General features: G+C 55.4%; 1 protein-coding gene across 10 annotated transcripts in view; it reads left to right on the top strand.

Annotated features, from left to right (window-relative positions):
* Positions 1 to 27,177, top strand: part of TNS1 (tensin 1) — a 194,652-nt gene extending 167,475 nt beyond the window's left edge. For 5 of the 10 annotated variants that reach the window (XM_058705321.1, XM_058705368.1, XM_058705360.1 and 2 more), the window contains 14 exons: positions 449 to 541; positions 1,149 to 1,172; positions 1,609 to 1,647; positions 6,460 to 6,658; positions 9,543 to 10,609; positions 13,429 to 13,515; positions 14,476 to 14,607; positions 14,981 to 15,073; positions 15,783 to 15,860; positions 17,668 to 17,739; positions 17,966 to 18,134; positions 18,776 to 18,844; positions 19,300 to 19,332; positions 22,412 to 27,177. In XM_058705321.1, coding sequence (XP_058561304.1) covers positions 449 to 541; positions 1,149 to 1,172; positions 1,609 to 1,647; positions 6,460 to 6,658; positions 9,543 to 10,609; positions 13,429 to 13,515; positions 14,476 to 14,607; positions 14,981 to 15,073; positions 15,783 to 15,860; positions 17,668 to 17,739; positions 17,966 to 18,134; positions 18,776 to 18,844; positions 19,300 to 19,332; positions 22,412 to 22,556 — 2,300 coding nt within the window. In that variant the 3' untranslated portion in view covers positions 22,557 to 27,177. The remainder of the gene's footprint in view (positions 1 to 448; positions 542 to 1,148; positions 1,173 to 1,608; positions 1,648 to 6,459; positions 6,659 to 9,542; positions 10,610 to 13,428; positions 13,516 to 14,475; positions 14,608 to 14,980; positions 15,074 to 15,782; positions 15,861 to 17,667; positions 17,740 to 17,965; positions 18,135 to 18,775; positions 18,845 to 19,299; positions 19,333 to 22,411) is intronic. The other 5 variants (XM_058705288.1, XM_058705302.1, XM_058705329.1 and 2 more) reach the window with 3 other exon arrangements.
* The last annotated feature ends 266 nt before the right edge of the window (positions 27,178 to 27,443 follow it).

Here is a 27,443-nt window from a genome sequence, read left to right on the forward strand (position 1 = left end):
CTCTAAGTCCATTGAAATGCGTGGTATAGAAAGACTGTGCATCAGCGGGGAACAAGAGGATGAGGGAAGGGAGAGTATAGTATGGAGGAAGTCAGAGAAAGCCAGACAAGCCTGTGTGTATGTCGTGAGCCGTGGCGATTCAAGAGGATCACGGCGATGCAACTGAGGTCAAGAAATTACTTTCTTGAGGTTGAGGGCCAGGCTGAGGGGCAGCTCCATGTCTTGACTTTGTCTACCCTTGGAGCTGTGGAGGAACACAGAGACAGGAAAGGGCAGTGGCAGCAACTTCTGGGACTGGGGCTGGTTCTTCTGCACCCCCTCCTGTCGCCCACCCCTCACCGACATGCCCTCACTTATGGGTGTCTGCACTCCTGCCCCTTTTCCTCTCCCCACACCTCTCTCGCCCCGAGGCTCACTCGCCGTGTCTCCTTTCTTCTTTCTGGCACAGTGCGCTCCCCTCCAGGTCTGGCCAAGACACCCCTGTCGGCTCTTGGCCTGAAACCCCACAACCCAGCGGACATCCTGTTGCACCCTACCGGTGGTGAGTGACTGGGCATGGAAGGTGGGGGGGGAGGCCAAAGGAGTGAGTCAGCATCTGAGGACCCCTGTGGTCCTGGGCGGGGCCTCAGGATCTAATCAGAAAATGCCCCGAGGTGATGGGTTCTCAGGACCCTTCTGGAAACAAGATGGCAACCTGGTTTTGTGCCCACACTGTCAGGTCTGAGTGGGGGTTCTCTGTGCAGGGGTGGAGGCGGGTAGGTCCCTTTATAGTCTTCATGGGGTCAGTGCCACTCCCGGGGTCCTCTGACAGGGGGATTTGGAGGCTTGGCCTCAGTTTCCTTCTCTGCAAGAAGCCTGGCCCTGCCATCCCCCAGTGTTCAGGCACTGTGTACTTGGAAACACGTATACACACACACACACACACACACACACACACACACACAGATGTACACACACTCCCAGTTCACACCTCCTACTTCCTTATCACGTGCCCCAGCTCCTTTCCTCCCTGTGGGGAAGGGGAGAGTGGAGGGCCCTGGTCCCTGAGTGGCCATTCTGCGCAGGCAGAGCCCAGAAGGCTGTTCCCTAGACTCTGGCTTTAGGGCTGGGCTGGGGCTCTTGGGGCCAACTTTGCTTTTTCTCCTTAGTCACCAGAAGACTGATCCAGCCAGGTAGGAGGGCAATGACATGCATGTGTGACCCACACGGCCGGCACAGCCTCCCACTTGGAGGTGTCTGCATGGCCAGGGACACTGAGTCACCAGGGAGCAGAGGGGCTGGGGCTGCCTCTCACCGGCCAGCACACTTCTGCTCGAGATGTAAGCTGAGGGGGCAGGGGCCATGAGAGGGGCCGGCTTTGTCCCTGGGAGCGAGGCTGTCCTTGAACTGTGCACCCTGAGCCCTCAGGGTCCTGTCAGGGTGGATCTTACCCCTCACCCTGGCCTCACCCCTGCTTTCCTACCACCTCTTTCTCAGTGAATTCTCTTTCAGGAAATAATCCCTGTTAATCGGTCTCTCTCTCTCCTTTCTGCTCTTCCTCACCTCCTCATCATCTGCCTCTCTTTCCTGCCTCTCCTTCCTGCTACCTCTCCTCTCATCTTCCCTCAGAGGAGGATGAGGGGAAGGTGGTGACAGAGCTTCCCAAAGGTAAGTGTGGCTTTGCTGGTGGCCGCTTCACTCTCTCTGAGTCTGGCAGTGGCTGTTCACAAGGGGCTTGGTTGGGCTGGCTCGGGGGCAGTTCTCTTTTCTGATGGGTCTCACATGACCAGGTACATAGCTTTCTGGTCCCCACCCCCTGGTGATGAGCGGTCCCCCTGGATGCTGCCCCGAGTTCTGACCAAGGAGCTGGGCACAGGTTCAGGCGTAGCCAGCTCTGGGTGCCAGTGTGGTGCCACCTTGCGATGATCCACCCCCCCTCCACCCCCGCCCCTTCCTCCCCCAGCGGCACTTCCGCTAGCTTGCCTGCGGTGCGGCCAGCCCCCTCAGAGGGCGAAGGGACACACGTTATCCCACTTCCTGGGGCGTGCCCCACGTGCATAGCTCAGAGCAGGTTTCTCAGCAGACTTAGAGCCGAGAGTTGCCCCCTTGAAGCCCTTGCTACCACAGATGGTAGGTAGGGAGTCTGCTTTCTGGAATCTTGGATGCCTCTGGGGATTTCATGACAGCTATGGATCTCCTCCCACACAAATGCATCGGGACACCGTGCACATAACTTTGACAGTTTCAAGGGGTTAGCATGTCTGTGTCCCAGCTTAACCCTCAGTTTAGATGAATTCTGTGTTGTACACGAAGCAGAGCAGGGGAATAGGAGGGGACATAAGCAGAGGCGGGACACAATCTGGTTGGAGGCCTTTAACTTATTAGGAACAGGATTCGAGTGATGATTCAAGAGCATCAGGTGAAATGAAGGGGGTGCCGGCCGAGGCCGTCTGTGTGTGACTCTGGGCATCAGGTCCCCGTCTCCACCAGGGGGGCTTGGATGAGGTGGGCACTGAGGTCCCTTCCAGCTCTGACACGTTAGATGTTCTGACTTCCTACTCGGGCCCTGGTTCCATGTGGCCTGCTTTCTTTAAAGGCTCTATCTGCTTTTCCGAATCCCACCTGCCTCGTTCCTTTGCACTCACTGCCTTGATTTCCCACCCCCAAAGTGGGCATGGGCTGTGCCCCTCTGAATCTGCGCACTGGACACCAGCCACAGTTTGGGCAGCAGCCCCAGGCTGCCTGGGGGTTGCAGAACGAGGTGGCTGCCAGCAACAGGCCCCAAGCAGGGGGAACCACAGCGTGCTCTTGGCTGCCCTTCTCCCCAGCCTCCTACGGGAGTCGGGGGTGGGGAAGGGCTTTCCCCCAGGCCGGCTGCTGGCTCCTAGCTCCTGACAGGGCAGTGGGGATGGGACAGGAGTCCAGAAATGCTGGGGCCCAGGAGTACCCACAAACCCTCTCCAGTGGGAGGCTCTGAGCGGGGGGTTATCCCACAGGCTGATAGGTGCTGGATGTTGTGTTTCCCACTTTGGGGTGACATTTCAGAGAAGTGAGTCTCAGCAGAACTGAACTGCCCATTTTACCGCATGAATGACTCTCGGCCTTCAAGGCCCCAAGTCCTCCAACCCTCCTTCGTGTGTCCGGGAGCCACAGAGTTTGGAGGGGATGGTTCTTGGGGATCACCTCTGCTGGACCCATCGTTTCCACAGATGTGGGACGGAGGCCTGTGTTGTGAGTGAGGGTCTGGGGCTTCAGTCCAAGGCCCCAGTTAGGAGGCAGCAGGGCCCAGACTGGACTTACAGGTCTCCTGTCTCCTAGTCAAGGGGCTATTTCAGAGCCCCCTCCTGCCTCCAGACACTGAGCCCTGGGATTCCAGTGTGGGGGTCAGAATTGCTGTTGTGGCCTGGGGTGCGGGGCGGGAGAGGGCCGGGGAGCGAGGCTCCCGGCCAGTTCCATTTTCCCTGACTCATGTACCACCTCCCTGGTCAGACCAAAGCACATTGTTTGCTGACCCTCCGAAGCTCTGCTTGATCTCCCTGCCGAAACTTTGGTGGGAAATTCAGAGAAAGATGCCTGTGAGGAAAAATGATCAGAGGCAGAATTACTCGGCTAGAGGAAGAGTAGATTTTAGGGGGATCTGCTCTCAAGGCACTGTGCTAAGTGCTTTACATGTATTCTCTCATTCTTTGATTCATTGATTCCATATTTCACGTCCCTATTACATGCCAGTCACTGTGCCAGGCTCTGGGAATATACTGATACGCAGTACTGTGATTCCTAATCTCATGGAGCATATATGTGATCAGGAGCCAGAATTAGGTTACTTGGAGTTACGCATTGAGATGGTACTCCAAAGGGAAGGGATACAGTTTACGAGACCTTATAGCCAAGAACCTGATGTTGGTTGAAGAAGTAAGATGTGAGGGTGAGTGACATTAACCTGGTGAAACTGAGAGGTGAGAAAAGCATTTGGTGTAGAGAAAAAGCAGGTACAAAGGCCCTGGGGTGGGAGGGAACTGCATGTTGTTTCTAGGAACTGCAAAATCAGTGAGGCTGAGAGCAAGAGGGAGCTGGAGGCTGGAGTAAGGGGGAATGGCTTTCTTCCTCTCCTTCCTTCATGAAGAAGAGAACTCAGTCCCCAGCCCCACTGTTTCCATTTGGAGGTTGTACCCTGGGCGAGGGTACACTGTAGGCAAGGAGGTTGGGGGGCGCTGCAAGTGTAGATCAGCAAGGATCCCAGGGTGGCCAGGGAGCGGATGGACGTCCTTGTCTTCCAGTGAGAGAAAAGGGGTGCTGAGGACTGTGGGCACCCGGGGTGAAGCCAGGAGCCTGGAAAGGTACAAGAGGAGTTTTCAGAGAGTGACCCAGAATGGCAAGGGATGGGAGGGGAGAGTGGACTCTGGCTTTGCGTCTCCATTGCCATTTCTGTGGGCTCCTTGTTGCATGGTTCCTCTGCCCTGATGGGTTACCCCAGGACACAGCTATCCCCCCCGCCCCCCAAGACTAAAGACACATGAAACGACGGGCTTCCGGACTTTAGCTGGCCAGTGTGTGTGCAGTGGGCGGGAGGGCAGCTCCAGGTCAGACCGCCTGTTTTCCTAGGCCAGCTGTGTCCCTCGGTCCCCTGTGACGGGGTGAGGGACTTACATTCTCCTCCTTTGCTCATGTAATTGCCATTGTTATTATTATTAATAGTTCTGGCTGACATGCTGGAGTACTGGGTCACAGCCAGCTCTTGGTGTCCCCGTGGGGCTCTGGCCCTTCTCTAGGCTACCGGGAGCCAGCGTTGAGAATCAGGAGACCACAGTGCTAGTACCTATGGCCATTGATTGGCTGTGTGTTCTGGGGCAAATCACCCCACTTCTCTGGGCTGAGGAGACGGGTGAGATCAGGGGTCAGTAAACTATGCCCACATCTGGCCCATTGCCTATTTTTGTAAAGAAAGTTTTATTGCCATACGGCCATGCTGTTTTATTCACGAATTGTCTATGACTTTGTGCTACAAATGCAGAATTGAGTAGTTGCCACAGAGACCATTTACTAAATGGTCTAAACGATTTACTATCGAACCTTTTATAGAAGCGCGTGCCTGCACTGGGCCAGAGGGTCTCTGTAGCGTCTCCTGGCTCCAGCAGGCCCTCGGGCATGGTCGGCCCAGAACCAATGCGTTTGGAGTGACAGAGGCCTGGGGCTTCTGTGACATGGCTGGGTGGCCTGGCTGGTGGAGGGGGGCTTTTTTGAGTAGGCCTTGCTTACCTCTGCCTGTATGGACTCCAGCTTCGGACACCAAGGTGGCTGGTTCTGTATCACCCTGTGCTCTGTACCTGGAATACAACACCCCATGCTTGACCCTCTGAAGACATCTTGCCCTCCCCCCATCTGCTGTCACACAGTCCTGGCCCTCGAAAGCTCCAGGGGCCTGGCCGGCCCAGGGCAGCACGGATTCTCTGGTTCTTCACTTTCTCAGGCTGATTTCAGTGGATGCCCCGATTGTGGGTAGTGTGTGAGCCTGTGTTCTGATCATGTCCCTCTTGGGGGAGACGGGATGGTGCCAGGTGTGGAGGTGGAAGGAACATCATCCGTCCCTGCTCATGTCCCTGGAGAGGCCGAGTGCCCTGCTTCTTCTCCCTGCGTAGCACGGAGTTAGTTTCATGCCTGGCCTCAAAGGGCTGGGAGGAGGGTCAGACAAACGCCGGCTGGGGGTCAGGAGATCTGGCTCCGGGCCGCACCTCCGGACACATTGATCACTCTCCCCAGGCCTCAGCGCCCTCACCTGTAGAACGGCCTTGCTGGCACTTGTCCCGCAACCCCCCCGGATTCTGAGACTCTGCTAAACACCAGACAGGGATAGTCATGTCGGTCTCGGGAGGAATGCTAAGTGTGTCAGGCAAGGTGGGTGGGTGTGTCTTGGCAGGGAAGGGGCTGGGCGTGACTCACCAGCGCGGGCCTGTTGCTAGGCCAGCAAGCCTGTTTGTGGATTCTGGGCGTGGGTGGAGCCCATGTGAACCCTGGCTCTGTCCCGAATGTGGGCAAGGCTGGGCTGGAGCTCTGGGTTCACTGTAGAGCCCAGACTCCAGCGGTGCCAGGGGGACCTTGAAGGGCCTTGGAGGTTGGGTAGAAGGGTCTTTGAAGGAAAGAAGCCACTAAAAGGGGTGCCAGCCATCGACAGGTGTCCTAGCTCTAGGAGGGAAGATTCTACGATGGCTGTGTCCAGCAGCAAAGCTGGGGTCCGTTTCTGGGAAGCTTCTGTGAGCGAGGCCCTGGTTAAAGGCTCTGTGGGGGCTCTTACAGCTTCTCCAAGACACTGGGAAGAGGGGGAGTGTGGGTAGGCCGGAGCCCGAGGAGTGCCCTTTGCATGCTTGGCTGTCCTTTGGGAGCTGTCCCCACAGGCTGGGGAAATGCTGTTGGGTTCCCTGACAGGTTGGGAGGGGTCTACACTGCACCCTCATGGACCTCAGTGTCTCTTCTGGCCCTTTCCAGAGCCCCGGAGCTACGTGGAGTCGGTGGTGAGGACGGCAGTGGCTGGGCCCCGAACTCAGGACCCGGAGCCCAAGAGCTTTAGCGCCCCACCTGCCCAGGCCTATAGCCACGAGATGCCCCTGAGGAATGGGACCCTAGGAAGCTCCTTTGTCTCCCCGAGCCCCCTCTCCACAAGCAGCCCCATCCTCAGCGCTGACAGGTAAGTGGGGAGGAGGATCCAGGCCTAGATCTGCCTGGAGCGCGGGCGGGTAGAAATCACGTCCAGATGGCTGCACCTTGGACACCAGCCCCCCAGGGTGCATTGGGAGAGCATCCCAGGTGCCAAATCTCGTGGAGCATGAGGATGGGTGAACTATAATTCCCAGGCTGAATTCAATGCCACCATCCAGAAAACTGTGCTGGACGTAAACCACCATGCACCGTGGTAAACCAGTCCTTCCCCCAACTTTAAAACCTAATGACAGCACCCACTATCTAGTGAGTCTTCCAGTGTGCCAGTCGCTTTGCTAAATGCTGCTCTTAGGATCCTACTTTTCAGAAGGGGAAACTGAGGCACAGGGAGGCCAAGTAGCTTGCTCAAGTTCCTGCAGGCTAAACAGTAGCGGAAATAGGATTCAGACCAAAGGCGTCTGGCTCTAGAGCCCATGTCTCTCCTGGACCTGCATTTAGGTGCCCGCCTGTCACAGGATGACAGTCGGACGTGCCCAAAGCAGACATGTACGTGTCTGGAGCTCCCAGCAGGAGGCTACCGTTTCTGGGTAGGGGTGCAGAGAGGGTTTCTGGGGGCTGGAGGTATTTGTGGTGAGGCCAGGAGGGCGAGCAGGTGTTGAAAGGGGGAGGGGGAGGGAGAGGGCATTCTAGAAGGACAGCACAGCCGGGGCGAAGGACTGGGGTGCGGACGTGTTGGTGCGGGGGGCTGAGGGCACACAGCAGCAGGTGAGGAGGGCCGTGTTGGTGGAGGGCGCCTGGCATTCGAGGTGGGTCAGACAGAGAGGAAAGCCTGGAATCAGGCAGGGGAGGGCTCTGAAGGGGAAGCCCCCTTGTGGGGGGTAAAGTGAGACGCTGCTCAGCTGGGGGAGTGGGTGTGGGCTTGGCGACAGGGAGAGCGTGACCTGACACAGGACAGGGAGCCGGGGGTGAGCTCGGGCAGGGTGTAGGGTGCCGGGCATGGGGGTTACGGACTAGGCTAGGCTGCCCCGGGACGGGAGACGGCTGCTGGGCGTCCCTTTGCACGTCCACCCCCTTCCCTAGCCTGGGCTCCAAGGAGGCCTTGAAACTCTCCAACCATGTCACCGGCCAGGCCCCGGTGGCTGAGTTTGCCACAGGCCCTCCGCCCTCTGTTGGTTCCGCATGGTGTGCCCCTTCCCAGGTCAGTGTGGGGGTGGCTGGGTGAGCAGAGGTTGCATTCTTCTCTTCTAAGAATTCTGGAACCTCAAGCCAAGCGTGCACCCTCAGTCCACCTTGCCCCCTCCCCAGCCTCTTGACAGGCAGACGGCTCCACTTCTTGGGAAATCTGCTCCGAGCCAGAAGGTACATTCTTCCTTTCAAGGAAAGGACATTTCCTAACCTGGCCAGCCCCCCTCCCCCCCCCCCCCCCCCCAACCGCTCATGTCCAGGGAGCCCTGACATCAGGAAGTTTTCACTGTTTCTCACTCAAATTCCTCCTGCTGTAGAGTTGGCTCTTTTCAGGGCTCAGGAAGCTAGTGTTTCTCCTGTGGGGTTAATCTTCCAGAACTCCATGTCAGTCCCCCTGACCCCACCCTGCTCAGCCGGACACTCCCTCCATTCCTCAGAGGCCATGTTATTCCGTACCAGGAATGGCATTCCACTCTAGCCACTTCTGGGATCTGAGGTGGACTTTTTCTTGGCCTGGCCCGTGACCTGCTTCTTGCCCTTGGCTCTTGCCTGGCCCCCCACCTCACCTCAGCCGGGGACCTGAGCTTATCCTGGCCTCAGCCTGGCCTCGAGGCTCCCTCCAGTCTGTATTTCCAGGTTGGCCCATATTCTTGTGTAAGGACACCCTCCCAACCCCTACCTCACCCCCCACCCAGGGGCTCCTGGAGCAGAGCCTACCTGCCACCTCCCTGCAGCTGCAGCTGATACAGGGTCCCTGTCAAACTTGGCCTCTCCCGCCATGTCAACAATGGATAGGAGTTTGGGTCTGGAAGGATTCAGGGTTATCTGATCCAGCCCCCTTGTTTCCCACATGAGGAAACTTTAACAAGCACGATCCAGGTTGCCCTTAACCTTGGAGGAGAGCCTGTGATTGTGGCTGTCTGCCAGGTACAGTCCCCTCTGAACTGAACTTTCCAGAGTCTTAGAATTGGGAGCAACCTTTGTGCTCATCTACTGTAACCTCCCGGTGGAGGAAATTCCCACCACAACATTCAAGAGGTTGGTCATCTTCTGCTTAAATGCTGCTAATGACGGGAGCCTCATTACCACGCAAGGCAGCTTGCTGAATTAGTGGCCAGATCCAACAGCTGGAAAGCAGACCTTACAATAAGCTGAACTGTCCTGCTCTGAGACGTGGTGTCTTTGCCTTTTGCAAAGACAAAATGGGAATGAGAGCCCAGGTCTAGCAGGTCTAGGCAGTGTTCAAAGATGCTAGCAGCATCCTGGGAAAAGTGAGTCAAGGCAGGGATACTCCTGGTAGGAACAGGAGCCGGGTGGTTTGACCCCACCCTGGTGTTCAGTGTCTGTGGTGCTGGAGGTGACATGGGGACAGCCATCTGCAGTTTCCATAGGGGAGACCCCTTGCTTTGCCTTCTGGTTGAGGAGTCAACAAGGGGCAGTGGGGAAAACATGGGCTTCAGAATCAGATGCGACTGAGTTGGAAGCCTGGTCTTTTACAAGCTATGTGGTCGTGAGCTTATTGCCTAACCTCTCTGAGCCTCTGTCTCTTCTTCTGATGGTTCCATAGGGTGATGTGCAAAAGTGGTGACATTCTGGCTCATGCCAGTGGGGCTTCTAGTGTTGCCGCTAGCGGTGGGGGGAGGGGGGGGGAGGGCTGAGGGCTCACTGCAAGCCTGGCCTTCATGAAATGCCATCTTGACGTTTCAACCTGCCCCCTCTCTTTCCAGCACTTCAGTGGGGAGTTTCCCTTCAGGGGAAAGCAGCGACCAGGGCCCCCGGACACCTACCCAGCCTTTGCTGGGTTCCGGCTTCCGTTCCGGCAGCCTGGGACAGCCTAGCCCTTCGGCCCAGAGAAGCTCCCAGAGCTCTTCTCCTCTCCCGACCGTGGGCAGCAGCTACAGCAGCCCCGACTACTCACTACAGCAGTTCAGCTCCCCAGAAAGCCAGGCGCGGGCTCAGTTCACCGTGGCCGGCGTCCACACGGTGCCTGGGAGCCCTCAGGCGCGCCACAGGACAGTGGGCACCAACACCCCCCCCAGTCCTGGCTTCGGCCGCCGGGCCATCAACCCCAGCATGGCTGCCCCCAGTAGCCCCAGTTTGAGCCACCGCCAGGTGATGGGTCCAGCGGGAACTGGTTACCATGGTAGTGCAGTCTCCAGCCCCCAGAGCAGTACAGCGACCACTCCAGGAAGCCCCAGCCTGGGCCGGCACCCCGGGGCCCACCAGGTTTCAGGCCTCCACGGCAGTGTGGCCACTACTCCGGGAAGCCCCAGCCTGGGCCGGCACCCCGGGGCCCACCAAGGCAACCTGGCCTCCGGCCTCCACGGCAATGCAGTAGCCAGCCCTGGAAGCCCCAGCCCGGGCCGGCACCTGGGAGGGCCTGGATCCGTGATTCCCGGCAGCCCCAGCTTGGACCGGCACGCGGCCTATGGCGGCTATTCCACCCCTGAGGACCGGAGACCCACGCTGTCCCGGCAGAGCAGTGCCTCTGGTTACCAGGCTCCCTCTACGCCCTCCTTCCCTGTGTCCCCTGCCTACTACCCGGGCCTCAGCAGCCCCGTCACCTCCCCGTCGCCGGATCCGGCAGCCTTCCGGCAAGGGAGCCCGACGCCAGCCCTGCCCGAGAAGCGGAGGATGTCCGTGGGAGACCGAGCAGGCAGCCTCCCCAACTATGCCACTGTCAACGGGAAGGTGTCCTCCTCGCCTGTGGCCAGCGGCATGTCCAGCCCCAGTGGGGGCAGCACTGTCTCCTTCTCCCACACTTTGCCCGACTTCTCCAAGTACTCCATGCCAGGTGAGCCCCTCCTTCCGCCCCCGCCTCTGCCGTGGCACGTGGCCCACTGGGTAGGATGTCTGTGTCCATCTCTGTGCTGATGGCTCTTTGGCACACAACCAGGGGCGGCTCATTGACTTCTTGGCCTCAGTTTCCTTGTCTGTAAAATGGGAGTTGGAGGTGGCCTCAAAGTAAGTGGGCTAGGTGCGGGGGCAGTGATGAGGATGTGGGTGCCCATGAGGAGGAGGGGGAGGAGGAGGAGAAGGGGGAGGGGGAGGAGGATAATGATAGTGTTACTGTTATGATTATCATCGCTATCAGCTTAGCTTCTGCCACTCACTGAGCACATGCTGTGTGCCAGGCTCTGAGCCATGCGCTAGCTCTTTAATCCTCGTGGCCGCCTGGCAAAGTAGGTATTATTACCCCCATTTTATGCATGAACAAAGTGAGGCTTAGAGAGACTCCGTCATTTGTCCAGGGTCACACAGTTAGTATATGGCTTCCGATCTAGGCCCATTGGCCATAAAACTCACGCTCTCAAAGCATTATTGGAGTTGTCTTCTCCTGTTTCCACATTTATGATTTAGCAAAACTTTGAGAATCTGCCTTCCTAACCCGGACTGCCATCCCTTTGGCCTGCCCACAGCACTCAGTCCCCACCTTTTGATCCCACTGTGTGCACATCACTGTTAACATATCTGGCGGCCACGAGCACTGGGGGCTGAGGCCGAGGGCTGAGCATTTTCACTGGAGTCTGGTTTCTGCCGACCCGGCTTTGCTGAAGCTCATGCACGTCCGCACACTGATCTCTTTGCTCGTCACCAGAACTCGGCATCTTTGGCCTCCGCGTAGGGGGCTCAGTGTCTAAACACAAAGGTCAGGGCCTCCGCCAGACCTCGAATGTGCCTGTTGCAGAATGGCCCCGGAAGTCTGGGGCATTCGAGGAAGACTGAGAAGGTTTCAGGCAGCCCCGGGGTGGGCTCCTGCTGCCTAGATTCTCAGTGTGTCGCTCCCAGGTCCTGCCCCGAGCCTGCCAGGCAGGGGCATCGACAGTGACCCCGCACGCCCCTGCTTCCTGCTGCCCACTGGAGACGACCGGTTCCCAGCCCCTCTTCTTGGAGGATGGAAAACTTCTAGTAGTTGGGACATTTCCTGTTTCCCACCATCTTCCCTGCTTAAAATAGTCACTGCAGCCGCCTCTGACAGCTCGTTAGGCCCCAGCAGCCGCGGGGCCTGGGGCTTCAGAGCAGAGACAGGCAGCTTGCCGCAGTTGCTTGGCCCGGCTGCTTCACCCGCCCCTGCCCCGTGCGCAGCTGCCAGGAAAGGGAGCCGGCCTACCCCCTTGCTGTCCTCCAGAGGCCGATTCCAGGGGTCTAGCCCAGGGTTACTGACAAGTCAAAATTGACTGAACGCTGGACCCACAGTCTAACCCGGATCTCACCTCTGCACCCTCAGCTTTATAGCGTCGTTAGCACAGGCGTCCTCTGTTCTGGCTTCTTTCTAAAGGGGAGGAAACCTGGGGAATTGGAATGTTCCTTTCTTCCTCTCCCCCCACCTCCACCACCCCCCACCCCGCCTTTTTGTTTCTTGGGTGCCAAAAGATGAAGGAACGGCTTGGAGAGCAAGGGCCGCACATCCTAATACCCAGACAAAGATCAGGCAAAGCAGGCACTAAATGGGCACCTGTGTTTTCTTACCTGCGAAGATCTTACAGGAGCCTTTCTGTGAACCACCTGTGTGATTTGGGCGGGTCCCTCTCCCTCTCTCAACCTCACTTCCCTCGTTTGTAAAGTTGCGCGGTTATCCTGGGTGCTCTCTCTGAGCATCTTCCAGAACCTAATGCTCTGTAAAGCATCTCTGGTCTGCAAAGGGTCTGGGTGGGGGTCATTTGCCAGGAAAGTGGGGTATGTGACTCACAGTAGGTGGCCTCTAAGCCACCTCCTCCTCTGTTCCAGGGCAGGACTGATTTTTTTGTATGTGAATATGATGGAGAACATGGGCTCTTCATATAGGGCATGAGGAGGGGCTTGGGGAGAAGTGATGGAAATGTAGCTTTCTTCCCTCATCTGCAAGGTTGCTATGACAAAGTCGGGAAATTCAGCCAGTGGAGAAAGAGGCTAGCAGGTGGGGTGCGTTAGCCTGTGGAAGGGAAGCTGCAGGAAGGGTTTGGTCCAGATCTTCTGGAGAGAGGAGAGGATGGGGTGGAGGGAGGGCTTTCCTCAGCTCAGTGAGAATGCTGTGCCAGGCTTTTCCATCGGAGAGCAGCTCTGCGATGCACAGCGGCTGGCAGGAGACAGGGGAAGGATGGGCAAGCCACTCGAGGCCCCTTCCAGCAGGGCTCTGATGGTGTCGAGGACACTGCCTTTCTGTGCTAGTTTCCTATGGCTGCCGTAACAAAGTGCCACAGACTTGGTGGCTTAGAGAACAATTTGGTCTGTCATGGGCTGGAGGCTAGGAGTCCAAAATCAAGGTGTTGGCAGGCTCCTTCTGGAGGCTCGTGGGAGAATGTGTTCTAGGCTTACCTCTTAGCTTCTCGTGGTTGCTGGCACATCCTTGGTGTCCCCTGGCTTGTGGATGTGTCCCCCCAGCCTCTGCCTTCATCTTCACAACTGTCCCCATGGTCTCTGTGTCTCTCCTCCTCTTCTGACATGAACACCGGTCATATTGGATTGGGGCCCGCTCTGATCCAGCATGACCTCATCTTAACTTGAATCCACCTGCGGAGACCTATTTCCACATAAGGTCACATTCACAGGTACCTGGGGTTAGGGCTCCAACCTACCTTTTTAGGGGACACATTTCAACCCATAACACTGTTTTTCTGTCTCCGTCTCTCTTAGACAACAGCCCCGAGACACGGGCTAAAGTGAAGTTCGTCCAGGACACTTCCAAGTATTGGTACAAGCCTGAGATCTCCAGAGAGCAGGGTGAGTCCTAGGTGGCACCGAGGGTCCTGTGGTCCATCAGAGGTCACAGCTGGCTGCAGCCCACCATGTCTTCCTGGGCAGACTTACTCCTTTTTGCAGTACGGGGTGGACACAGAGGGGGGCTGGGATCAAGTTCAGACGGTAAGAGGCACCTCCTCGCGGTGAACTGTGGGGAGAGGAAGCATGGTTTGTAGACCTACGAAGGGTGCTTAAAAGTAGCAAAGTCTCAGGGTGCCTGGGTGGCTCAATTGGTTGAGCATCTGACTTCAGCTCAGGTCATGATCTCATGGCCCATGAGTTCGAGCCCTGCGTCGGGCTCTGTGCTGACAGCTCAGAGCCTGCAGCCTGCTTCAGATTCTGTGTCTCCCTCTCTCTCTGCCCCTTCTCCGCTCAAGCTCTGTCTCTCTCTGTCTCAAAAATAAAAATAAAACATTAAAAAAAAAAGGTAGCAAAGTCATGATTTTCCAAGCAAGGTAAAAGGCCAGCCAAGGTCATAGAACAAATCTTAGCTATGTGATGTGGAGAGTTTTGCACATTTTACAGGCAAAACAAAGCTGTGGTTGTGGGGATGGAGTGAGGTCCACCGGGCTCCCAGGGAAGGTCTGTGTGGATGTTAGACAGGTTTTGGAGACTATGGCCCAGGGCCCGGACCTCTTTCTGTAAATGCAGTTTCGGTGGAACACACTGTATCTCTTTGCTTCTGTATTGTTTGTGGCTGCTTTTGTGCTGCAATGGTAGAGACGAGTAGTTTGCAATAGAGACAGCATGACCTGTGAAGCCTGAAATAGTTACTACCTGGCTATTTATAGAAGATGTTTGCCAACTTTAGCATAGGAGGACCCTTAGGGGTGTTTAAATTCTAACTAAGGAGCGAGATTGGGTAGACCTGATGAGTCTTAAGCAAGGCCCGTGCCATCAGTTTCTTATTTGCTCTGGTCCCCTCATCCCTTCCAATCCCAGCCATCGCTCTCCTTAAGGACCAGGAGCCAGGGGCCTTCATCATCCGCGACAGCCACTCCTTCCGAGGGGCCTACGGGCTGGCCATGAAGGTATCATCTCCTCCTCCGACCGTCGTGCAGCAGAATAAAAAAGGTAACACCCTCCTCTCGAGCCAGGCTCTGGACCAGCACAGCCTCCTCCAAGCCTGAGGTGCCAGAGGGACTCAGGGCTGGACAGACCTATGGTTCTTGGGGGAGCTGGTGCCTGCTGAGTCAGACTCTTTGGAAGAATGAGTCTTGGGCCTGTTGATGGTTGGGGTCAGAGGACAGGGAAGCAGGATTATTGGAACTCTTGTTGTGTTTCCTTGAGCGGTGGTCTCTCCATTCCTGGGTTCTGGCTGTATTATCTTTCCAACCCTTTCTCCCGCCACAGAGCTGCATGTGGGGAAGGGATGAAGTGATGTTAGCAAGTGGTGGGAGGGCCCCATGAGAAGTGCTCAAACCTCATGTCTTTCTCTTTATTCCAGGGGACATGACCCACGAGCTGGTGAGACATTTCCTGATAGAGACTGGCCCCAGAGGAGTCAAGCTCAAGGGATGCCCCAATGAGCCAAACTTCGGTGAGCTGTTCCCCAACCCCATCTCCACAGTCCACCTGCCTAGAGTGTCTCAGGCTGTCCAGGTCCCCCTTGTCATAGATGCAGCAGAGGAAATGAACAGTGTGGCCTCCCGTCCTCTGTACTGTGGCTGATTCACTCTGCCAAATTCCTTTCTGCATTTGTCTCACCCCACTGAAATGCATTATCATTAGAATTTGAATAACAGCTGTAACAACTGCCTTTATCGACCACCTACTATGTGAAAGTCACTGTCTGGGAACCTTACATTACTTCTGGTCTCATAACAATCCTGCATGGGAGGTGTTATGGTCCCATTTACACATGAGGAAACGGAGGTTTGTAGAAGTTAGACTTACCCAAGAACACATAGCTAATAAGTGACTGAGCTGGGATTTGATCCCACGATTTCTCTGATACTTCTGCTGCACTGTCCTGAGAGGGCCCCAGTAGCCAGAGGGACTTAGGAGAAATGTTGGGAGGAGCTTTCTGGAAAGGACACCTTATGGCTGCTTAGAGCGAGCCGCTGGAAGCTTCTCCCTTAGATATTGCTAACAAGGAGGGAGTGGATTTTCAGTTTCATTGTGGGATGAGGGAGAGGTGGGTAATAAAGAAGCTGAAGATGACGGATAGTGGGCTGGGTGGTTGGGCTCCTCGGTGCCTGGGCCTGCTCCCAGTGGCACTGCTCCTGACATGCTGTCTCCCTCTGCAGGGTCTCTCTCTGCCCTGGTCTACCAGCATTCCATCATCCCACTGGCTCTGCCCTGTAAGCTGGTCATTCCAAACCGAGGTAGGAACGTGAGACTCCTTGCTCTCCAAGTACATCTTTGAGCTGGACTGCTGTTTGTGTCTGCTCTGCCAGCCGCTCCAGAACATGGGCCAGCATTGAGGACCTGGGTCATTTTGCCAATCTAGGGAAATTCAAAGCTACTCTCCTTTTTTTTTTTTTTTTTTTTTTTTTTTAAATCTCCTATTAAAAAAAGAAGGAAAAGTTCTTAAAAAAAACCTTAACTCCAGGAACACACATAATTGACTTTCCAGATTGTTCTGGAAAATTCTCCGGTGCCTTTAAGAAATTTTTTTGCGAATCCTCAGAATAAGCCCAGGGGGGAGGCACTAGAGGTAGGAGTCAGTTATGGGGAGGACTGTGTCTGGAGGATGAGATGGGCATCGGTGGGCAGGGCTGAAGGAAGGGGGAGGGGAAGGCAGATTTAGGTCATGGGGGTGCCCACATGTTGGAGGTTGGTGTGAATAAAGAGCAGGGAGCACACGCAGAGGAAGAGTGACTGGGTTCCTCATGGTGTGGGAAGAAAACAGGGCCAAGACGTCCTTGGAGTTTTAGTCTGCTTGGCTGACAGGGTGTTCTCTGACTGAGGGGACGTAGAGCTGATGGGAAGAGCAAGGCCTCTTGACTGTGGGAAGTACAAATGGAACCCACGAGCCTCAGGACATATAGGACATTGAGTGAGACACCAGGCCCAGCTTCTCTCAGAGAAGAGCTCCAGCTTTGGAGGCTGGCGGATGGACACCCAAGACTCGTCACCGCACAGGCTTCTGTTGCCCAGCCCCATGAATCAGGGCCCACCCAAGGGAAATTATGCTCAGCCCTGACCTTGAGGTCTAGGAACTGGAAACTGGGTACCTGGTCCCCATCCTCTTGGTCCCATTAGCAATGGGATATTCAGAAGTGTCTCTGGGACTTTCTTCCGGTTTCTCTTGGAGCTCTTGGGGTTGTGCCCATACACAAAACCCCTAATATTATTTCACAATTTCTGTGAATCCAACTCATTTCATTGAATTGCTACTAATAATTGGCCGACATTATTAATTTAAAAGTTCAAGTACAACTTAAGTAGCATTATTAAGCACAAAGTTGAGACACTAACTAAATTATAGTTCTACGAAACTTATGAAAGTAGTTTAGCAATTACAAAACTGTTTGACGTTTACATTATATAAACCAGTGCTTCTCAAAGTATGGTTCCCAGACCAGTGGCACCGGCACCCTGAGAACTTGTTAAAAATGCAGATATTCTCAAGCCCTCCAGTGGGGCTCAGCAACCTGTGTTTTAATCAGCCTGCACTCCAAAGCCTGAGAAACACTGGTACAGACAATACTCCGTTCTTAGTAATATCGAAATCACGACTGCGCTGTATTAGTGCTTTAGTGAATTGGGACATTTATCGATCTACACAAAGACACATCAATGCAAAATGACAACAGAGATGTCAGTTGCCACTTGAGGTCCTGCTTTATGCCAAGCACTGGGCTAACACTGTATATGGAACATCTCAAAAACCCAGCACAATGGGTACTGTCATCACAATCTCCATTTTATAGGTACTTGGCAGGTGCTGGGGTGAGGGTCTGCACCCCACACTGTTGGATTCCAGAGCTCTCAACCCATGTGCTAACTATCGACAGTCCTCACTGAATGTTCAGACTGGACACACACATGCCTATTGCCAGGGACTGTTACGAAAAGCGGTATCCATTGCACAAAGTATTTGCAGAGCTTGCCTGAGGCCCAGCCGAACTTGTGCTTCTTTCCAGCTCTAGAGTTTTAATTACCAGCTGAATTAAATTTTTGTCTCAGACCCCACAGATGAATCGAAAGATAGCTCAGGCCCTGCCAACTCAACCACTGACCTGCTGAAGCAAGGGGCAGGTAAGTGGCCACCCCAGACAGGATGCCCGCCCAGCCCTTTCCTTCTGCCTGCCCTGTCCCGTCCTGCAGACCCAGCTATTTCTGGGCAGTCCATGATTCTCTGTGCGGATGCCTTGGCCTGAGGCTGGCCTAACATTCATCTACTCCTCCCCCGAAGAGCTGAGCTGGGAGGTAATCCCCACCCACTCCACTCCCTGTGACTTCTCTTTGGGTGGGTTTATTCCAGCCTGCAACGTGCTCTTTGTCAACTCCGTGGACATGGAATCACTCACTGGGCCACAAGCCATCTCCAAAGCCACTTCTGAGACTCTGGCTGCTGACCCCACACCAGCTGCCACCATCGTTCACTTCAAAGTTTCTGCCCAGGGAATCACACTGACTGACAACCAGAGAAAGTAAGACTCTTCTACTTGCTTCCATACTGGGCTCTCCCCGCTGTGCCCCATCTGTCAATCTACTTACCCACCCACTTACCATTTGTACCTTGTACTCATCTGTCCACCTGTCCACCCGTCCACCTACCAACCTGTGCCTCCATCTGTCCACCTGTCATCCACCCACCTGTCCAGTCTTCCACCCACCCACCAATCCATCCACCCACCCACCCATCCATCTATCCATCCATCCATCCATCCATCCATCCATCCATCTGTCTTCCCTCCTACAAATATGCCTGCATAGGGTATACAGCCAGAAACACAACTCATGAAAGTGCCTGATTTCTAGAGCAGAGCCCTTGCTCTTGTGCTCTTCCTCCAGCTTCTTTCCTTCCTCTGTCACATCCCCTCATTGATCATTCTTCAGTACCAGTTTCTTCCTTCTTTTCCTAGTCACTAGCATTGGGGACATGCTTCAGTGACACATTTATGTCCCTGTGCATTGCTAAGATGAGCAGCCCAGGCCACCTTGCTCATAAGGGAGAGGCTGGGTTAACCCATGACAGCTGCAGAGGGTAGCCTGACGCCTGCAAGTGGAAAGTGGCAAAGGGTGGTCACGTGGATACTCATTCTCTGTGTATCTGGTATCTGTGCCACAGGCTCTTCTTCAGACGACACTACCCCCTCAACACTGTCACCTTCTGTGACCTGGATCCACAGGAGAGAAAGTAAGTCTCTTGTAGTCGCCTTCTCTTGCACCCATCTTCACAGCACTGAAGTCTGTGTGGGGGCATGTGTGGGCGTGGGTGTGCGTGTGGGTGTGTATTCACAGTTCAACCGGAAGATCCGCCTGTGTCTGTGAGACTGTCAGTAATTGCATTGGGTACTTTTTTGAGTTTTTCCCACCACAAATTTGGAGCCCCTCCCAGGGACTCAAATGCTTGCTTCCATGCCCCGTGCCATATCCTTGACCTTGAATCCGCTTCTCCTCTTCACACTCGGGAGAGCAGGCCACAGTGTTCTCTCCACCCTGAATGCCTCCCCCCGCGTGGTCTTTGGAGGCTCCCACCCCCCTGGAACAGGGTTTCCCTTGCTTTCCCCCTGCAGGTCTGGGCATGTGCAGGGCTGCGTTCTCGGGGGAGGAGTTGTGGTGGTTTACACTGTGGTATCTTTGTCTCCACAGGTGGATGAAGACAGAAGGAGGTGCCCCTGCTAAGTAAGTGTGGCTTCTCCCCCGACGCCAGCTGGCTGCTCCCTGGGCCGGGGGGGTGGGGGGTTGGTGGTTAGAATCTGGGACCAGGGGTAGGCAAAGGGCAACAAAGGCCTTTGTGCTCAGGTTACTCAGCTTTGGAGAAAAGCTTGGCCAGGCAGCCAGGTCTTTTGCCTTCTCTTGCCTCAAGGCCAGAGGCCCAGCCTCCAGTCTCCTCACCTTCCCTCTCCCAGGACCAGACCAGCAGAGATCTGAGAAAGTGGACAGAAAGCTGGGAGTTCTATTGGAGGCAGTGGTCATGGGGCAAGGCTTGTTTAAATGATCTTTCTGCCCCAGTCCTGGCTTCCTTGATTCCTACTCTTGCTCTTTTGGTGGGTTTCTGTGGATCCTGTGGCTGGGCCTCACCTCTTCATCAGAAGTTGGGAGCCCAGAAAGTCCACATTTCTTCTGGGATGGACCTAGGACCTTTTGGCTGATTCTTCCACCCCTTCAGCATTTCCCACGTGTCTGCAGGGCACTCGGCCCCAGGATAATTCAGACGGACCAGGAGGCTGACTCTGCCCTCAGGAGGCCTGATATTGGCCCAGTGGATAAGACAAATGCATAAACAGCCCTGACGTGCTGGAGTGGTTTTCAAACCGTGTTCCCGGGAACCCTAGGGTCTTCCGGTTGCAACTGAGCCATTATGAAGGAAGGAGAAACCCTGGCCTGAGAGGCAGTTATTGACCAGTATGGATCAGGGTTTTCTCAGTTTCACAAAACCTAAACAGGGTATAGCAATAATCTGAGTACTGAAGCTGGCCTATGGTCTGCAATTCCACATTTGACTTTGTATGGTTCATGCAAGCAGCCCCAATTTTTCTCCCTCATTGACTTTATAATAGGTAAATGTTTTGCTGTTGAATCGATATATTCATGGCCATAAATCCTGCTGTCACCTTCATGTATTTGGACTTCATGTAAGATTGCTTTAGAAAAGGAAAACCTTCCCTGTTAAAATTAAAACTGCTGTTGTAGTGACACATGAAGGGTACCAAGCACGAAGAAGAGCACATCTAGGCAGGGAGAGATTTGGGAAGGTTTGGGGAAAGAACTAATACTTTCAAATGGGTCTTAAAAGACAGCACATTTTGCACAGGTAGAAATGGGTGTGGGAGTAGGAGACAATTTCCAGGGGACAGGGAGGCAGGGCCACACCGATGGCAAGCTCCTGAGGGCAGGACTGCCTTCGTGGTATGGGAGGGGTGATAAATATTTGCCGAATGAAGAAATTCGAGGATGGAGGCAAGCAGGGGGAGAGTGAGGAGGAAGCACGGTGAGGCCCCCTGGGTCAGGGATGAATGGAGCTGAGCGTAGGCAGTCAGCACCGTGAACGCCCTTGGGAGCATCCAGAGGGGGATGCAGGGCACCTCTCCTTGCCCGAGGTTACATAAAGAATTAGCTGGAAGGAGCACGCAGGTGTCCAGCCTTCTTGAAGCTTGCCTTGTACCTACTTCAGCCTTCTTTGAGTTCCCAGGGTCGTTGGGTCTCTCAGTCTCGGACCCCAGCCAGGCAGGCCAGAACTTGGTGTTTAAGGGAGCTCGTGCTCATTCAGCACTGGGCCCCACTGTGGGGAGATGGGTCAGGGACAGAAGTGGGCTGGTCCCAGGCCTGGAAGTCATTCTCTTCATTCCGGAGCTGGTTTTGTGCTGAGCTTCCTGCTGACATGGCCTTGCTGGGCCAGGCGGAGCCCCAGGGAGCCTGTCTCAGAAGAAGGAGGGGTGCGCAAGGCGCCTCAGGCCCCATGTTTAAGGAGACACTTGTTCTCAGGTTCTTGCAAGTGCCCCTCCCTGCCTCGGGGCTGAGGTTTCCTGCCTGGATCCACTGCCCCAAGCAGAGAAAGGACTTGGCAGTTGTTGAACTGGCCCTGGGAGCCTCGGAGCTGAAGTAAACAGTAGGGCAGGGCAGGCGGGCCGTGTTTAGGCTGGTGAGGTTGGCTGGCTCTCCACCCCGGCAGAACCAGGCAGCCGGGGCTGGCTCGCTGTCATGCGGCAGCTTGGAGCCGCTCCCTCTGTCCGCCCTTACTGCCTTCCACTGCACCAAGGAGACTGAGCCAGCCTGGAAAGGGGGTCCTGGGGATTGGTCCGTGGACCCAGGTTACCCCTTCACTTGGGCAGGCCATTACCCCGGACTCTGGTCCAGCTGTTCCCAGACCCTGAAACAGAGTTGGGGAGAGCAAAGCTGTAGGAAGCCCAGTGTGTGTGTGTGTGTGTGTGTGTGTGTGTGTGTGTGTGTGTACATACGTGCGGTCGGTGGCAAGCAGGACCCAACTTTGCTAATTTTAGCTGTTGTGGTCCAGTCCTGGGGAGAGGGGTTTCCATCGGAATCTCCAGCTGTCCCGATTTCCCCATCTCGCTCTAATTAGCAACGTGCCGACTGGGAGGGGACCTGGGCTCACATTCTGTTCTCTGCTCATATTTTTAACTCTGTTTTGCACAGAGAATGCCAGGTCATTCCAGCCCTGGTGCGGGGAGTGGGGGGTAGGGAGGAACAGGTGTGGGGTCCTCTGTCCCCTCCCGTTCTCTGGAGCCCAGGAGAAGTGTGTGTGTGGGGGGGTGGTGGTGACCCCTTGTCCTTTTGTCTCCCTGACCCTCTCCTGGTGTCTGAGGCCAAGTGCTTTGACAGTCAGACAGCGTTTTATTCATGTGCTTCTGTGTTGTGTGAACAGTCAGGGAGGGGCGGGGCTGGGAAGGACCGAGAGAAGCTCGCCTAGGAATGTCCCCATTTTATTTTCGGTCTCCTCCCTGCCTTTTAGTGTCCAGTCTTGTCATTTGCCTCCAGCTCCGCCTCCCCCTGCCTCTCAAAGGGGAATCTCTGTGTACCTAAAACCAATGACCCTGTTATCTCCAGGACCTGGCTTTGGGGTGCGGGGTGGAAGGGAGAGAGGAACCCTCTCTCCTGTGCCCTGTGCCCCAGTCCTCATGTGCTGGGAGAGGCGGGAAGAGTGGCGAGAGACTTCAACCTGAGGAGAGCTTGCTCACGGGGGCAGCTCTCCAAGGCCTGGGGTCCGCTTCACGCCCGTCATCCCCTTCTCCTGCCCCTGCAGGCTCTTCGGCTTCGTGGCCCGGAAGCAGGGCAGCACCACCGACAACGCCTGCCACCTCTTCGCTGAGCTTGACCCCAACCAGCCCGCCTCCGCCATCGTCAACTTTGTCTCCAAGGTCATGCTGAGTGCCGGCCAGAAGAGATGAACGCCACCCCTCGCCCGGGGCCATGGCAGTGGGGACGGGGCATGTGGGGCGGGGACTCATGAATCCTGACCACCCTTGAATCCAGAAGGAGGACTTTGGGCCAATTTTGGAGAAGGAGAGAAGAAAGTGCAACGTGGGGAGGGGGAAGTGAATTGCAGAGGGGACGGGGGGGGGGAGAGAGAGAGAGCTAGAGAAAGAAAAAGATGGGGGAGGATAACTCGGATTCCCCTGGGTGGATGGATACTGCAGAGCCCCCAAAGCCTCCACCGCTAACCAGGTCCACCTGACCCCCCACCCCCTTCCAAGAGGCCGGGGCTCCTCAGGAGACAGACCAACTCCTTGAGGATCTATATTTTGGGAGTAAATGGAAAAGCTGTCTCCGTAACCCGACCGCTTTGCAAGGAGAAATCAAATTGAGAGAATCCTTTTCTGGCCACCTCTGGGGTAGATTGGCAAACCAAAAAGAGCCAGCATGGGCACCAAGTGGCAGAACTTTTGCCTGTGAGAGTACTGCAGACCTGAGGTCCCTGAGGTCTCTGGACTCTGCCTCCGATGTACAGTCTGTGTGGGTGTCTATATGGGGTATATACTGTGTCCACACCCACATCTTCACGTATTGATTTCCATGTGCCTCTCAGCCAGAGTTATAAATACATAGACTTGTGCGTGCCCCGTGTATTTGCACACGCATGTGCATACTGTCCAAAGAAGGTGAGAGTTGGGCGCGACAGGGCAGCAGGAGTATCCAAGATCACGGGATCGCAGACTCTCTCTCAGTCCCCACGCTTGCTCTCTAGCGGCCCTGGGTGCTGCCAGCACCTTCCCAGCAAAGACCCCCGCAGGAGTGGGGCTGGCCGCCCTGCAGCCTTAGCCCTGATCTGCCCCCACAGGGAGGCTGGACGCTTGGTTCGGGAGGTGCAGACGTACGTGTGCATAGTCTTGGGGAGGAGATCCCTCAAGGGGGTTGCTGGTTGAGCTCTGGGGGTCTTCTCAGAGGCGTGTGGCCCAGCAGCAGGTATGGGCAGGTGGCTCCGGCCAGCTCTGAGCCCTCAGCCCGTTCTTGGGTTTTGTGCCCCAGACCAGCCTTTCTTCAGATTTGCTTATCTGTTTGATGCCTTTTTGGGTGTCGGGGATCAAGCCTTCCTGCCCTGGTTTGTCCTTCAGGGTCTCTGTGTTGGAGCTCGTCCTGGGGAACCTGCTCCATGAGGCCCCGGGGGAGACACCCGATGGCCTTTCGTCCCCCCCTCTGCAGGTGATTCTGGGTCTGATTTTTACTGGGCTGCCCGGGCTGTCCTTGGCAGAGCTCCTGGGGCCGCTTCCTGTGCATCTACATGGCCTACCTACAATGCCAAAGCCTCGCTGTTCCCCCTCCTGGCATGGTTTCCCCAGCAGAGCCAAGCTGCCCGTGGAGCAGAGGGGCAAGGGAATGCATTTAGGTCAGAGGGCTGAGAGTCCATCTGGGCAATTCGAACCCCCCAGACCACCACCCAAGCACTCTAAGCCAGAGTAGAAAATTCACCGGGATTCCATTATTGAATGGCTTCTTAAGCCTATGGGGTTCCCTAGAGAGAGGCATTGTACTGATATATAAATATATATAATATATATGTGAGACATACTGACAGAATCTGTAAGCTAATAAAATATAAGAAAAGGTTAAAAAAAAGAATAGGTAAATTGACAAGAAGTATTTATTGTTTTCCCATATTGCTTTATTGCCTTCCCGGGCATAAACCAATTCCCGTCCCTTTTTTATGTATAAGTGAGGTCTGAACTGTAGGGGGCCTTTATCCTTGGAGCCATCAGGGGTCTCCTGGCCCTACTGTTGGCCTTCCCTAGACTCCGTCTGGGGCTCAGTGAGAAGGGGGTGCACACGTCCATTCCCTTCACCCCCTTGTTTTCTGGCAAGCCCGGGGCACAGCAGTCAGCTCCCAGAGATGAGGGGAGCTGCCCCCCTCACTGTGGGCCTGAACAAGTGGATGAGCCTGCGGGGGACAAGGGTGTGTGTGGCAGATGTGGGTGACAGGTGTGTCTTTTGCATTTTTTCTCCTCCAAGAAGCTGTACCTGTGTGGACATTCTGTTTCAGGGAGTTGGAGAGTGTCTGAAGGTAGGGAGCAGGCCCTTGCTTCCTAAAGAATACAACCTTGCACTTGGTGGCCGAGGTTCCTCCCAAGTGCTCTTCCTTCTGAGGCATTCAAGCCAGATACCCAGATCTCCCCCCTCCTCATTCCCTACATACCCCGACTCTCTTCCCAGATAGGAGATATCCCTTGCCCACTTCCTTTGTAAATATCTCAATCTCCTGCTGGACCTGGCCCCGGGACTCTCCCCTCCTGGCCTGGATGTCCTCTCTCCGCTTGAGGCCAGGTGGAGTGTAGACCCTTCGGCAGCCAGCCCCGGGCCGTCACACGTGCGTTCCCACTGCCCACCAGCAGCTCCCACCTCCCAGGCATGGCCAGCCCACCCCGCTCAGGCCTGAGCCTAGTGTGACCCTGGGAAGGACCGGGCATCCTGGGAAGCTGATCAGCTCACTCCCTCACATCCCTCTGGAAGGAGTGGGTTTCCAGAAAAATGATAGGGAAGGGTACCCCCGTCTCAAGGCGGCCCTACCTTTGGGTCAGACACTGGTTGGGAGCACACTGTGGCTCTCCCATGTCTCACAGGTTAGGTCTCTGTACCCATGCGTGCACGCGCACACACACACACACACACACACACACACACACACCCCACACCCCACAGCGCTGCGGTATATTCTTGCCAAAGATTTCCTTTAAGAGAAAGCACTTTTAATAATTATTGTTATTATTGTGTGAATGTCTATCCTTTCCTCTCCTCCTTCCCCCTCAACCCTTTTTGCTGTTACTGTTGAATCTGTGTGTCAGCCAGGAGAATGCTGTCTGGTCTTGAAACAGGCTGGCAGGGCAAGGGTCTGGGGGAAGTTGGCAAGGAAGAACGGGAGAGGCGGCGAAACAGTGACACAGACGCCAGGCAGGCTCAGGCCCCGCCCCCCTGCTCCAGCCAGGCGTCTGAAGCCGGCCTGGGGCCTGGGGCTGCCCTGCACAGTGTCTGGAGGGAAGAGGGCAGGGAGTTGACATCTGTCCGATTCAGGGAGAGGTCCAGGTGGCTCCCCACCCGTGGAACAGGAGGACAGGGCAGGGCATGGGAACAATGGAGAGGTGACCCCAGAGGGGAAATAGGAAGGAAGTGAGCTGTCTGGTCAACCTCCAGGGGTGACTGCAATGCTCCCGCCCTGCAGTCTTGGCACCCTGGTCCCCTTATCTAGCCAGGTGTTTGGGGGCCAATACACTGTGTCCTAGGCTAGGGAACGGCCTTTTGACCCCTATCTTTGTCGGAGTCTCTCCCTAGCAACTCTAAAAACGTGTGGATTCCTTCTCCTGTGGGTTTCGAGGACTCCCTGGGTGTGTCAGAGGCTGGCAGGATAGGGGTGGCGGGGCCTGGTGGCCGTGTGATCTGTAGGAGGCAGCAGCCAGCTGGACAAGCGTGATCCTTATAAAGGGCACTCAGGACGGGGGGGGGGGTACTCTGATGCGCCACAGCTGAGGTCAGGGAGGCTCCCCCGCCATCCAGGGGGTGTGGAGGTGTCTGTAAGCAGAACAGGGATAGGCCCAGGGCATTTGCTCACCGTCCCTGCCTCCTGGCTCTCCCCCGCTTCTTCGGACTGTCTCAACTTCAGGATTGGGGGAGGTCAAGTGGGTCCATGCCCCGTCCAAGGGCTGCCTCCCGCCCCTACGTCTCCCCACACTTGGGTTCCTTGGAGAGGTTGGGGGCAGAGTCCCAGAGCCACTCTTCACCCAGGCCCAGGCCCCAGGGTCCTGAGACTGGAGCTCCTGGCTGGTGTTACACGGGGCGGGTGCATACACGTGCGTGTGCAAGTGTGGGTGTATATGTGTACATATTTTGCTGGTCTCTAGGGAACACGGGGTTAGGGTCAAAGGCAGCGAATGAGCTATGGGATGTCAAAGTCAGTATCACCCAGCAGTGAAAGGAATCAGGAGGGCCCCGATCGCTAGATTGTCAGTATTGTTGGTGAGGACTGGCTACACGGGGTGCTCCCTCCCGACTCCTCTGTCCTCAGACGCCCAGCATGTTTGAGGACTTCCGTTTATGTCCCATACCTGGGCTCTTCTCAGCAGCGAGGTAATTGCAGAGGAATGTCCCCAGTTTGTTTTCTAATCAGTGTTAAACAGTTTGAGACTCTCCTGTGTGTCCGTGTTCGGTTTGTGCGTGAGACTGAGCACATGTGTGTGTGTGCACGCCATGTTTCCCCATTTTCTCTCTTCCCTCCGACACGCCATTCGAAACAAATGTAAGAAATTCCTTGCCACCCCCTCCCCGCCTCCCAGGCCCTCTGCAGGAGAAACAGTAACTTGGCATCCTCCCCGTCCCCTGGCTGTGTATTTATATAGATGGAAATATCCTTTCTATTTTGTATCATCGTGCCTATAACCTCCGCCACCTTGTATAAACCCTGACCTGTGCTCCTTGCCCTGGATATGAATGTATTTTACACCAATGCTGGCCCGCTCCTGTACAGCTGCTTTGTTTCTTTGCGACCCATTGTATGGCTTTATAAATGGTAAAGCGAAAGAAAAAGTCTGTGCCTTTATCTAACTGCGTTTTTCGGGAAGGGGTCTGCTGCGTCTTGGTGAGCATGAAGGGGGCCTCACCCAGGCTCCGGGTATGGGGTGGGCTTCAGGGATGCCTCTGGCATATGGCTCACCTGTAATTCTCCCAGCAGCGTCCCCACCATCTAGGTCTTGGTTCTGATTGCCACTGAGTTTTTCATCTGGGTTCTTTCAGTTAGGAGAGAAACTCAAACTGTTTTTTTTTTTAAATTTTTAACATTTATTCATTTTTGAGAG

Source organism: Neofelis nebulosa, chromosome 2 (genome assembly GCF_028018385.1).
Source record: "Neofelis nebulosa isolate mNeoNeb1 chromosome 2, mNeoNeb1.pri, whole genome shotgun sequence".
Classification (NCBI taxonomy): domain Eukaryota; kingdom Metazoa; phylum Chordata; class Mammalia; order Carnivora; family Felidae; genus Neofelis; species Neofelis nebulosa.